Source organism: Rhinopithecus bieti, unplaced genomic scaffold, assembly GCF_001698545.2.
Source record: "Rhinopithecus bieti isolate Rb0 unplaced genomic scaffold, ASM169854v2 scaffold_4655, whole genome shotgun sequence".
NCBI classification, from domain to species: domain Eukaryota; kingdom Metazoa; phylum Chordata; class Mammalia; order Primates; family Cercopithecidae; genus Rhinopithecus; species Rhinopithecus bieti.
In genome coordinates, this window is record NW_016804517.1 from 672719 (window position 1) to 685359 (window position 12641).

The window sequence follows — 12641 nt, forward strand, 5'->3', positions numbered from 1 at the left end:
GCTTACAGCGCGGTATTGGGGTGGGAGTTACCCGATTTACCAGGTGTTGTGTGTCTCAGTTCCCCTAGCTAGTTAAAGGGATTCCCTTCCCCCTTGCACTTCCCAGGTGAGGCGATGCCTCGCCCTGCTTCAGCTCTCGCTGGTCAGGCTGCAGCAGCTGACCAGCACCAATTGTCCGGCACTCCCTAGTGAGATGACCCCAGTACCTCAGTTGAAAATGCAGAAATCACCGGTCTTCTGTGTCGCTTGCGCTGGGAGTTGGAGACTGGAGCTGTTCCTATTCGGCCATCTTGCTCCTGTTCCCAAAAGTGCAGTTTTAAAGTGTCTCCTGCATATTCACAAAATTTTTCAGGAAAACGACCCAGCATATATACTGAATGATCTCTGCATCTCAGACTACTGTGTGTGGATTCAGAAAGTCAAATCCAAAACGTTGGCAGCTCTTGCAGAAGCCTTAAAGGAAGTCTCCCTTACAAAGGCCCAGTTGGGGTTAGAACTGGAAGAACTAGAAGCAGCAGCACTTCTTGTCCAGGAGGAAGAATCTGCATTAAAAGCAGCCCATTCAGTTTCTGGGCAGCAGAAACTTTGCTCTAGCTCTGAGGCAAGTGATTCGGAGGACTCAGACAGCACTGTGACATCTGGAAATGAAGACTCAGACTCAGATTCAGAACAAGATGAACTCAAAGATAGTCCATCTGAGACAGTCAGTTCTTTGCAAGGTCCCTTTCTTGAAGAAAGTGGTGCCCTTCTTATTGTTGATGGTGGAATATGCACAAACACAGCCATCCAGGAGTCTGATACCAGTCAAGGAAAGTTACTTGCTTCTTGGAGTGTCTGGGCCTCTGATAGAGGAGCTTGGGGAACAACTGAAGACCATAGTTCAGGTTTCTAAACCCAAGGGCACCACTGTTGTAAACCACAGCAATATGCAGGAAAGAGACGGCTGTCAGACACCAAATATTTGACACTCAAGTGGTTTTATTCATTGTTGAGAAATATGTTAGATTTGGTTTCATTTACCAAATGAGATTCCTCATTTTCACTTTGTAATTTTTCTTAGTATATACAGTCAGCTTGCTGCTGTATTTGTGGGTTCCACATCAACCAACTACAGATCAAAAATATTTAAGAAAAAATTGCATCTGTACCAAACATGTATACTTTTTTTTCTTATTATTCTCTACAGAATACAGTATAACAACTATTCCCACAGCAATTACATTGTATTGGGTCATATAAGTAATCTAGTGATGATTTAAAGTATACAGGAGGATATGGGTAGGTTATATGCAAATACTGTACCTTTTTTTAAACCAGGGACTTGACCATCTGAGGATTTTGGTATCCAACTCCCCACAGATACTGGGATGACTTTATGACATTGTTTTTCCATCAGTGAATGTTTATACCTTTTGGTTTCCTTGCTACAACTGTGAAGATAAAGTTCAAAACACTTTTGCCAAATATTTCAAGGTGAAAATAATAGTTCTACTGCCAGTGTCTCCAGAATGTGGAGCCCATTAATATTTTAATTTTAGCTTTACTGAGGTATACTTGACACCCAATAAACTGCACATATCTAAAGTGTACAGTGTGTTGGCATATGTATACCCTGCATAAAACTGTCACCGTGATCAAGGTGAGAATCAGACCCATCATCCCCAAGTGCCCTTTTGCTCTAATATTAGTTTGCCTGTCCTAGAATTCTATGCAAATTGAATCATACAATATGTATCCGTTTTTTGGTCAGCCTTATTTTACTCAGTATAATTATTTTGAGATTCATTCACGTGGTAGCATGTGTCAAGAGTTTTCGTTTTTGTGGTTTTCATTGCTGAGTACTACTTCATTGAATAGATTCATTGACCTACTGATGGACACTTGGGTTGTTTCCAGTTTGGGGCTGTTATAAATAAAGCTGTTATGATCATTTGTATACAAAACAAAGGTGAAATTGGAGATGGACCTTGAAATATTAGTAAGATTAAGTGACCAGTGGGAATCTGGGGGAATAGCATTCAACTAGACAAGAGGGTTAATGAATACAGGTAGGGTTGTTCTTGCTACTCTCTGGAAGAGATTAACAACTTGGGAGCTCTCAAGTGGTCATTTCATGGAACTGAAGGCAAAAAGCCAGAAACCACAGGGAGAGAATAAATAGAAATGCAGAGGAGACAGAGGGAGACTTTCTGGGTTCCTTTCAATACTCCAGTTCCTGGTTCCCATCTCATCCTGAGCCTCAGCTGCATCCCTGTTCTACCCTGGTATCTTCAAATAAATTCCAATTTTTTGTCGATGAAGAGGAGAAGCCAAGCAGTTACTAAAGCCAGGAATCCTAGCCAGGAACATAGGAATGAGCACAGAACGTTGAGTATTATCAGATCTAAGCCTCGGGGCAAATACTTGGAATGACCTTTGTTGTCTTTGGCTAGTTTTTTTGGTTAGCCTTGGTTTGGAACCCAGGTTGGCCAGAAGAGTTTAAAGGGCTAAGCGGGGGCTCCTAAGGTCTTGCTCCTGTTACTTAGGTTACGTGGCTCTGGATCCCATTGAGACAAATTTCCATGGATAGAAACAAAAGCCTCCTTGCTTCCAGAGCAGTATTTGAACTTTGACTACAGGTTGTTGGTAGTGATACCTATAACATCTCCTATTTAATTCACCAGTTTAGGCTGTGCAGAAGACAGATGAATCTTGAAGAATGACTATGGAATGTCATAAATGTAATCAGATGGGGACTCCAATTTCAGCTGCTCTCCCAGAAGTAGTACCTTTATTGGCACCGATGAACACATTGGTATGCAGCTGGGGAAGATCTGACATTTGGTATGCACTTATTTACCTTGCTAATGCCTTTTCCTCCATACTAATTTGCAAGGTCCATCAGAAGTGATTTGCTGTTACCCAACAGGGCCAACAGTATGTCTTCCCAGTGTTGATACGGGCTCCATTAGTTTTCCTGCTCACTGCCATAATAGTCTGAAGTGATCTTGATTGTTCCGACATTCCACAAAACATCACACTGGCCCACTCTATTGATGACATTATGTGATCATCATTGGATCCCATGAGTACGAAGTAGCAAGTACTTCAGATGCCTTAGTAAGACGTATGCTAGAGGGTGAAAGATAGACCTACAAAAATTAAGTTGGTGGGAGAGGCCCGCCTTCTCAATGGTGAGCGATGGCTACTGCTGAAAGGTCCACTGAATAAAACCACATTTTAAATCAGGTGGTTTACCTTCTAAAGGTAGAAAAGTCATTCAGTTGGAACCAAACCACTTACTTCAGAATAGCTGTTCGGGCAAGTGAAGCATTTGCCTCAGTATTTGCTCTTAGTATTATTTTTAACATGATTTCTAATGACAGATTGTGACTTGGAGGTGATTCATTTTTGTTTCCTAGTTGTCTTGACAGCAACCTAATTCATGATATTCTGTGTACTTGAGAATCCAAAAATTTTGCAATCCAACAATATGATGTTTATTAAAATTTTCCTAAGAAATACACTGGTAGGCCAGGCACATGCTTATAATCTCAGCACTTTGGGAAGCCGACGCCAGCGGATTACTTGAGCTCAGGGGTTCAAGACCAGCTTGGGCAACATGATGAAACCCCCTCCGCCCAAAATACAAAATTTAGCTGGGCATGGTGCCTTGCACCTGTGGTCTGAGATACTCAGGAGGCTGAGGGTGGAGGATCACTGGAGCTGTAGAAGTCAAGGCTGCAGGGAGCTGTGATGGTGCCACTGTACTCCAGCCTGGGTGACAGAGAGACTCTGAAGAAAAAAAAAGGGCACTGATAAAAATTCTTTAGGACTGGATGGACTGAAGAAGGAGAATTATTTTTATTAAAAAAAATTTTTTTTGGTTACAAATAATAGTGACTTACGGACCATAACTAAATATAATTTCAAAGAGGGGCAACTCTCTTAAAGTCACTTCACTCAGAATTTACTTTTACTGCTATGGTGATTTCTTTTTAGATTTCTTTCTGTATTTATTTATGCTTTTATTTTATGTATGGTGTATTTATGACTTTTCCTCTCTGAATTATTTTATGAAACTGAAATTAAAGTGGAAATACTTCTATGCCCTGCTTTTTTCCATGTGCTACATATATCCTCCTAAAATTACTCATGAAAAAAATTTAAAAGGATTTTATTATGAAACATTTCAAACAAACGGAAAATTAGAAAAAAAATTATGCCAGTACCCTAGACACACCATTTACATTCAAGAAGTATTAATATTTTGAAAAATTTAGTTATCTTGCATGCGGGGGGTGGGGTGCATTTTCAAGTACATCAAAGACCAGATGCTTACTTGAGTTTCAGGAAGTTCAAAGCTTACAGCACGTTCTGGATAGCACGGGAGAGAAACCAACACGGGAGAGAAATCAGCCAGCAGTTTTCTGGCACTCGCTTAGTTTGAAAAAATTTACATCACAAGAAAGCAAGCCTTCCTTTCACCTTTTAGGTGCAAACTGACAAAAATAACCAGTAGGGCTACTATACTTCAGAGCCTTTCCCCCAGTAGATACTCAAAACATGCAGTTGAACTGAATTTCAGTTATTTTAAAGCCGTACTTGACAAACGTATGTGACAAATGTCCCTTCCTAATTTTCCTGAGAAGAGCAGTACTGCGTCTTAAAGGCTAAAAAGCCAGAGGAGCCAGGAGTGGAGGGTGCAATAAAACGCCTGCATTGGGGCAGATTGCCTCTTTTTGAATCCCTGACTCCTCACTGTGCTTTGGGGAAAACTATGGAAATTTTCACTGCCCAGCTTATTAAAATGGACTGCTTAGCTGAAATATAGAGGCGTCCATGACAACTACCTGGAGGGCTTTGTTAATCAGATTGCAGGACCCCACCCGCAGCTGCTGGTTCTGTAGGTCTATGTGGGGCCGAAAACGTGCATTTCTAACAAATTCTAGGGTGACAGTGACGCGGCAGGTCCCGAGACACCAGGAAACCCAAGGGACTCGAGGCAGGCCCTCAATAAATGTTCACTATGAACATCAGAACCATCGCAGCTGCCCACCAGCAGGGGCCGCGGGGTATGCGCCGCAGGGAAGAGCACGGCCTCTGTCCAACGTCCCTGCCGGTACATCACTCCTCTGCAGGGATTAGGTTAGAACCGGGAGGCAGCCGGAGCAGCGCTCTCGCTGGATAACGGAAGAAGACTCCCTCGCCAACTTCCGCCTCTGGGGAAAAGCTGGGGTCCTGCGCCACCGGAGTTTTGCTGTCTCAATTTCGCCCCAGTTTGCTTCTGGCCCGGGCGAGAACCTGTCCTCTGGGCAAGCCAGGAGTCGGTGCAGGACTCCCGTACCCCAAGGCGAGGCGGAGGCAAGTGCCGAGCGGAGGCCAGAGCCCGGCACCGGGAGCCCGACGGGAGGGCGTGGCGGGAGAGGACGGCGTTCGCTCCCGTTCCGGCAGCTCCCGGGTCGGTTCCGAGCGCCCGCGGCCCGATGGCCGGGCGGAAGATGGCTGCCCGGAGCGCCGCGGACAGTCACGTGTCACGCCGGGCCCGTCGCGCGCCCCCTCCCCCGCTCGCCAAGTCCCCGACCCCGCGGGAGGGACGGCCTCGGGCTACCTCTAGGCCACCGAGGTGCGGCGCGGGCCGGCCAGGCAGGGCGGGCGTCGGGGCGGGAAGGCCAGCTCTCCCCGCTGTCCACCCTAACTTGGCCGCTGAGGCTCCACTCGGTGAGCAGAGGAAAACCTTCGCGCGACCCGCACCAGGTGGGGCTACTGGGCATGCGCGGGCTCCGGCCCCGGCCTCGCCGCCGCTCTCCAGGTTTTCGCCGCAGCTCGGAGGGGCGGCGGGAGGTGGGGCCCAAGCGGAGCGGGGCGGCTCTGACGCAGCCGGAGTTTTCACCTCTGGCGGTTAGAGCTCTTGCGCCTCCCTTACACTCCCAGGCGTCGCCCGAGGCTTTATTTTCTGTTGTGGGAGAAAGATGAGAGTCTATGGTTAGAGGTTTGAAAATGGGCCTGATAGTCTGGTCGGTCGTTTCCTATGAATGATCCATCAGGCGTTAATCCCAAGTGTCGCAGCTCTTGGGCTAGGTGGGAAAGGGAATCCAGGAGTAGTTCGCAAACTCGTGCCTGGCTTCCAGCAAGCTGAGTTTGCTTACCCTGCTTTGTGACCAGCTCTAGCAGCTCCCGTCTCCGGCCCTGCCCCAAGGGATTTACCGTCCCTGATTGTAAAACCTGGCTCCCGCCCGGCCTTACTTAGTGGGCCCCTAAAAACGCTGGGGAAAGCGCCCGCCTTCTCCGTTTCCCATTACTTGAAAGTAAAATTCAAGGGGTCCAAACCGCAACTGTCCCTTGGTTCGGGGGTCCCGCTCGGTCCTGGGAGGATCCCCCTGCGGACCCTGCCCGGCCGTCCCGCCCCCCCTCGGCCGCCGCGAACACCCGGAGGAGCGGAGTCGCGTGGCGCGGGAAGCCGGGACGGCTTGGGCCGCGGACTGGGCATGCTCGGCAGCCCGGGAGGCTCGCGGTGGCAAGTCGGAAGCGTTCGCACCAGCGGGACAGCGGCGGCGGGCGGCGGGCGGCGGACAGGTCGGGAGTGAGAAGGACCGGCTAGGGCAGACTGCTCTCCCCTCGCGCCTAGGGAGCCGGTCGGAGAGCGCGATTGGGGTGCGGAGCCCCGACGCTGCCCTGCCCCGGATTTCATTCCGCGGCGGGGGGCTCCGCGAGCGGAATTCCGGCTGCTGCCGCGACTCCAGTGCAAGTGAGTCGTGGGGGACGGGACAGAGAGCCGGCCTCGCGATCGCGGGGGCCGGTCGGACACCTGTCTCGCGGGTCCGGCCTTATGCCGGGGAGCGGCGGGCAGGCTGCCCTGGGGCGAGGGGGCGTGAGCGCAGCCCGCGCGGTGCCGCGCGTACCTGGCGGGCACTCCCCCAGAGCTGCTGCTCCCCGGGGTGGGCACAGCAGGGAGGTCCGGCGGCCGGGATCCGGGCTCGGAGGGGGCGGGCCGCCGGCGGGGCTCCCCGGCTAAGTTGGGGCGGGGAGGAAGGAGGAGGCGTCAGTGGGCATCTTTTAAGAGCTACTGCGTGCGGGCTGGAAGGCTGCCTAGTGTCGGATTGGGGCGATCGGGAGGCGAGGAGCCTTTGGGCAGTGGCCCACCGGGGTTCCGGAGACCCCCCCAGGGGCCGGCTCCAGTCACGGCCCCACCCCCACAGCCTAGGTGGCGGTGTGACAGTTGGTACCTTCGGGCCAGATCGCAGCCGGCCAGGCGCCCACTGTTTCGGGATTCCCCCACAGTGGCCCCTCGATGCCCCCTGACGACGAAACAGGTGGGACTCCCCTCCCCGAGGAGCGGGCCCCTTCTCCCCAGGCCACGTAACAGCCCCCTAGGCCCGCGGGCGGCTCTGAGACCCCGCAGGGCTGCCCCCGCTGGGCGGGGACGTTTAGGGGCAAGGCCTGGAGGGGCATCGGCGCAGCCCAGAACTGGACAGTCTCTCCAGGACACGGCTTTTCCGTGAGAGAGGGGGTCTGCGCTATCCCCCAGCGACGTGTCAAGGGCAAAACAGCGGCAGCAGCGGCTGCCTCTCCCACCGTCTTAACCCGAACTCGGGCTTGTGGCATCCTCCCGTGGGCCGGGTAGAGTGCCATAGTCCAGCTAACGGATTCAGCCAGCAGGGTTCTGGTGAATGCTGCTTTCCTCTTTGGTGCCGCGAAGTAGAAATCGGGAGGAGGGTTGTCATGGCCGGAGGGAGCGAAGATGATCCAGGCAGGTGCTTCTCAGATGTTTCTTTTCACCTTCAAACAGTGCAGACTTCAGCGGTACACGCTTGCGAAACCAAGTGAAGGCTGCTTTCTGAAAGGGAAGTTTATTTTCTATGTTCTGGGGCCTGTCGACTATTTTAGCTCACTTGACATTTACCTTCCTGGACCTTTAAAGCTGTTTGGACAGGTTATTTTGCTTTCAGGTTTGGGGATGTTTCTGGTTGGTTCCCTGGATGTGGAAGTGGCGAATGTCTGATGTGCTGTACTGTGAACTCCCCACGCTTCCTGGCACTGGGGGTTGAACATTCAGGGGGTACTGAGTGGGCCGAAGGAGAGGAGTGGGACTGGTGACGTAGGAACGTGATGGGAGTTGCCTAGAGCTGCCCAGATGGAACGGGGTTGGTGGCTGTTTTGGCCTGTGCAGAAGGGGAGAGGGCGGGGCGTTTCATTGGTCGGGGTGTGAAATGTCCACGGGCTAAGGCAGCGGGGGATGGGTGCCTGTCTGGTCAGTGCTCCAAGGGAAGCCCAGGGATGTTTGGTGATTCAGCAGGTGGCAGCTTTCCAGCTCTGAAGACATGCCGTGGCCAAGCAAAGAAGCAAGCAAGCAAGCAAGCAAGCAGCAGCCTGTGCCTGCTGTCGGAGGCGCCAGCTTTGGGGGAACCTCCAGGAGCTGCCTTCTGCCTGTGGCAGCTCACTTGCCTTATCTTGCTTCCTGTTTAGCTCTGGAGGCCCTGGTTTTTCGAGTTTCCTTACTGCGCCTCTTAAAATATACAGCAATATATAGCATGTTTTTGAGTCTCTCCATCTCTGTGACCTGCTGGGTAGCAGGGGGGTGGCCACTGCCGCCATGCAGTTTAAGTAGTTATTCTGCAGAAAGTGATAGTGATATGTAAAGCAGTGAAATGGCCTTTCCTTCCATTTCTGCTTCACAGAATAGAAATTTATGTTTTTAGTAAATTAATACGATATATTTCTGCAATTCTTTGGTGATGATAGTGAGCTATTTGAAATATCTGGAAACTTTTTAATAAAAGACATTAACTCCAGAGATGTATTAAATTGACATCAGAGGGACGCGGTTATTAAACCAGTATCTTACTCATTGGAGGATTTCTAGCATCTTGCACAATGTCTTAGTACTCAATACATGCCTCTGCAGCTGAAATTTTAAAAATTCTTCATAACAGAAGAGTTTACCAGTATTCACCATGTTCGTCAACTATTTTTAAGTCTGTATTAATATGGTTAGAATAAAATATATGCATCAATGCCTTTGCACATTGACATTTAAAGAATGTTTATGTTTTCATAAGACATGATTGCCTGTGTGGACCATAGACATTCAATTTTAGCTTGAAAACTTGATTCTATTACTTTTCTGGTTAAATTTATTAATTTTCAAACTTGTGGCAGATCCTGCATTTCAGCTGGAAAAATGGTGTGCTTTGTTAACATATGTCATGAAAACCAAATGGATTCTTGACTCCTAAGTATAGCCATCAGTTTTGTTTGTTTTTCTTTTGAGACAGGGTTTTGTTCTGTCACCCAGGATGGAGTGCAGTGGTACAATTTGGGCTCACTGCAGCCCTGAACTCTCCAGGCTCAGGTGATTCTCTTACCTCAGCTTCTGAAGTAGCTGGGACTACAGGCACGCACCATCAAGCCCAGCTACTTTTTGTAGACATAGGGTTTTGCTGTGTTGCCCAGGCTGGTCCCAAACTCCTGGGCTCAAGTGATCCTACCGCCTTGGCCTCTCAAAGTGCTGGAATTACAGGTGTGCGCCACTGCACCTGGCAGATTTTTTTTTTTTTTTTTTTTTTACTAAAAGTGCTCCTGTTGCATGTCAAATGTGCTTTAACTTACAAAACTTCATTTTATACATAACATTTCAAGAAAACTCTGAAAAGTGCTGTTATAGAAAAGCTGAAAGAGTATTTTGGGAATAAAAGTTCTGGATTGTTTGCACACAGGGATCAATGCCCTGGTCTTTAGGAGGGAGGCATGAGTGTGCTGCCAATTCATTCTGCCCTTTACCATCACTATCTGTTCCTTCCTCCAATTGTTTAGGTATTTCTTCTTCCCCTAAAGATATACTTCCTTGGCATGAGCTTGCTTTTTAGAGCAATCCTGTCAGAAGAATCTGTTGCATTTTCTCACACAAATTTGATCAGTGGTGATTTTTATTTTTTGATTGCCACATACACTTTCCCACCACTTCATATGGCAAACTATTCAGTGGCTCTTGGAAAGAGCTGTGGCCCTTGTGTCCTTGTGAGGGTATAACATGTTATAGATGGCTTTGCCTTTTTTGGATGGTAGCTATAGCCATAACAGTCTCTTCTGGAAGAACTTTTATGACATCCTGGTCTTCAAGATTTTTGGCTTTCCTATTACAGGCTTTTGGTCAGGAATATAAATGGCTGTTTCTCCTCTCTAAGAGCATCCCTGTAAAGGTTGTTACCTCCATTAAGCTACCCAGTCACAAAAGGACCTTATTTTGGATCAGCCCACTTGGATGTGGGAGTTAGGAGGCAGCATTGGATGTTGGGGAGGAGAGAGTGAAGAAAGGGAGAGAAGGGTGGGCGGAGCCCCAGGAAGGTAGCTGGGTTTTATAACTGTGACTTCCGGGGTTCAGTAAAGCTGCATTGAATGGTGATGATGAGTAAGTGTGGTTCAGGCTCCACTGGAATGCTTTGCTGTTCTCCTAGTCCTCTATCTCCACAGATAAACACAACACACACATGCAGTCGCACACAGATCCACAGACACAGAGACTCACACAGACGGAAAGGGAAAGACACGGAGAAACAGACACACACACTCTGCCAAAAGCCAAGAGCACTAGTGTCATTTTAAACTAATATGTCAAAAGGAAAATCCAGGGCTCAGTAGCAGGTTTGATTTTGGGGACCTGAAATCATCCCAAGCTGGTATTGAGAAAGATTCCCCTCCACTCTCAGTGACATGCTGATCTGCCCCCTTAATGATGTAAAGCCACGGGGACTTTAACTGAAGCAACCATTATAGGTAAATGCAGGTGAGTGGAGATTTAGAGAATTTGGGTGATTTACCTTTTAGACTCCTGGTGCTGAGAGCTGAGCTCACATTCCAGTTCTTGGCACAGGATCCTCACTGTGCAAAAAAGCCCCTTGCTTGTCATATGTTTTTTTCCTTCATTCCCCTCCCACCCCAGCCCAGGCCCTTCTCCCTCAGAGGAGCCTTCTCTCCAGTGCAGGATATGTTCTTGCATATGTCTGTATCCTTGTTAAAGATGTTGAGTTATTTTGTTTGTTTTTAGTTTACATAAGTGGTTCTATGCTATAGATTTCATTCTTTTTTTATTCAACATTAGAGCTTTTATTATGGAAATTTGCAGGCATTCATAAAAGTCAAAAGAACCTTAACATTTTATTTGTGAGATCCCTGTTAGCGTAGGTTTATCTAGTGCATTGCCTTGACTGCTGCTTTGTAGGGCTGGTCTTTTGTGTGTCTCCTACTTTTACTTACCCATTTCCCTAATGATGGATGCTTAACTCACCTCTACTCCTGCTACCACTAGCAAACATCCTGTATGCATTTTCTTTCTTTTTTTCTTTACCTTTTTTGTTTTGTTTTTTTTTTTTTTCTGAGACAGTATCTCGCTCTGTCGCCCAGGCAGGTGTACAGTGGCGCGATCTTGGCTCACTGCAGCCTCTGCCTCCTGGGCTCGAGAGATTCTCCTACCTCAGCCTCCTGAGTAGCTGGGTCTGTGTGCATTTTCTTAATGATCGAGTTGAGAATATCCCTAGGGTAGTGGTTCTAAAAAGTATGGTCCACACCTGGAAGCATCGGCATCAACTGTGAACTGTTAGAAATGCAGATTCTTGGGTCCCAACATTCTAGAGTTCCTGAATCAGAAACCCTAAACTGTGCTTCAGCATGCCCAGGCTGGAGATTCTGATACATGGGAAAGTTTGAGAACCACTGCTCTAAGGGTATATACTTAGGAGAGGGATGGCTGAGTAATGGTGTACAAACAATCTGTTTTTACTAAACACTGCTAAATTACTCTGCAGACTTGCTCAGCTGCTTTCTGCTCCACATCAGTGCACAATGGTTCCTGATTCCCCACGTTCTTGCTCAAGTTTGTTATTAACCAACTTTCTAGTTTTACCAGTGTTTGGTGGCCATAAAGTGGGATCTCGTTGTTTTTTTTTGTGAACTTACATGATTTCTTAGTGAATTTGAACTCTTTTAATATATTCGTCAGTGATTATAATTTATTTGACTAGCCATACTTGCTTTTCCTAATGTGTTGATTTGCAGACTTTTTTTGGATATATTCTAGATGTTAATCCCATCCTGTCATCTGTTTATCAACTTTGTCAATGGTAACTTTGTGACATTTTTGTTTTGATATAGCCACAATCCATTAATTTTTGCCTTAGGTTGCACTTTAAGAGTCTTAAGATGTTCTTCCTTACCCCAAGATTACAAAGATATTCTGTATTCTGTCAGCTTTCCAGTTTTACCTTTCACATTGAGGGCTTTATTCTCTTTGAGGTTCATCTTTGTATATGGGAAAACATAGGAATCTCACATTAATTTTTTCCTTTCCGTTTTGTGAGACAGTTTTCCTAAATCATCTATTAAACAGTGTATTCTTTCCTTCATATAGTTTTGTGGAGCCACTTTTATCATGCCTCAGGTCCCCACATACACACATTAGTTTACTTTTTCAACTTTATTAGGAGTTATTAAAGCTGGGCATGGTGGCGCACGCCTATAATCCCAGCACTTTGGGAGGCTGAGGTGGGAGGATTGTTTGAGTCCAGGAGTTCAAGACCAGCCTGGGCAACATAGAAGGACCCTGTCTCTACCAAAAAAAAAAAAAAAAAAAAAAAAAAAAAAAAAAAAAAAAAAAAAAAAAAAAAAAA

The 12641-nt window shown here is 47.5% G+C and overlaps 2 protein-coding genes and 1 pseudogene across 6 annotated transcripts in view; 2 read left to right on the forward strand and 1 right to left on the reverse strand.

Moving 5' to 3' along the window:
• The window catches only part of LOC108527534 (protein SHQ1 homolog), a 6049-nt pseudogene extending 5084 nt beyond the window's left edge, over window positions 1-965 (forward strand).
• Window positions 966-4154: 3189 nt separating this feature from the next.
• Window positions 4155-7584, reverse strand: LOC108527535 (collagen alpha-1(I) chain-like). The gene is made up of 3 exons (XM_017868853.1): window positions 7206-7584; window positions 6310-6990; window positions 4155-5935 (listed from the first exon to the last, which is right to left on the reverse strand). Exons 1-3 carry the CDS (start codon window positions 7582-7584, stop codon window positions 5514-5516), a joined length of 1482 nt encoding a protein of 493 aa, XP_017724342.1. The 3' UTR covers window positions 4155-5513.
• LOC108527547 (phosphatidylcholine:ceramide cholinephosphotransferase 1) overlaps window positions 6462-12641 on the forward strand; it is a 320286-nt gene continuing 314106 nt past the window's right edge. For 2 of the 5 annotated variants that reach the window (XM_017868867.1, XM_017868871.1), the window contains exon 1: window positions 6462-6727. The gene's annotated coding sequence lies outside the window, so the exon portion shown is untranslated. Of the gene's footprint in view, window positions 6728-7003; window positions 7293-12641 lie in introns of those variants that run through there. The other 3 variants (XM_017868869.1, XM_017868870.1, XM_017868868.1) reach the window with 2 other exon arrangements.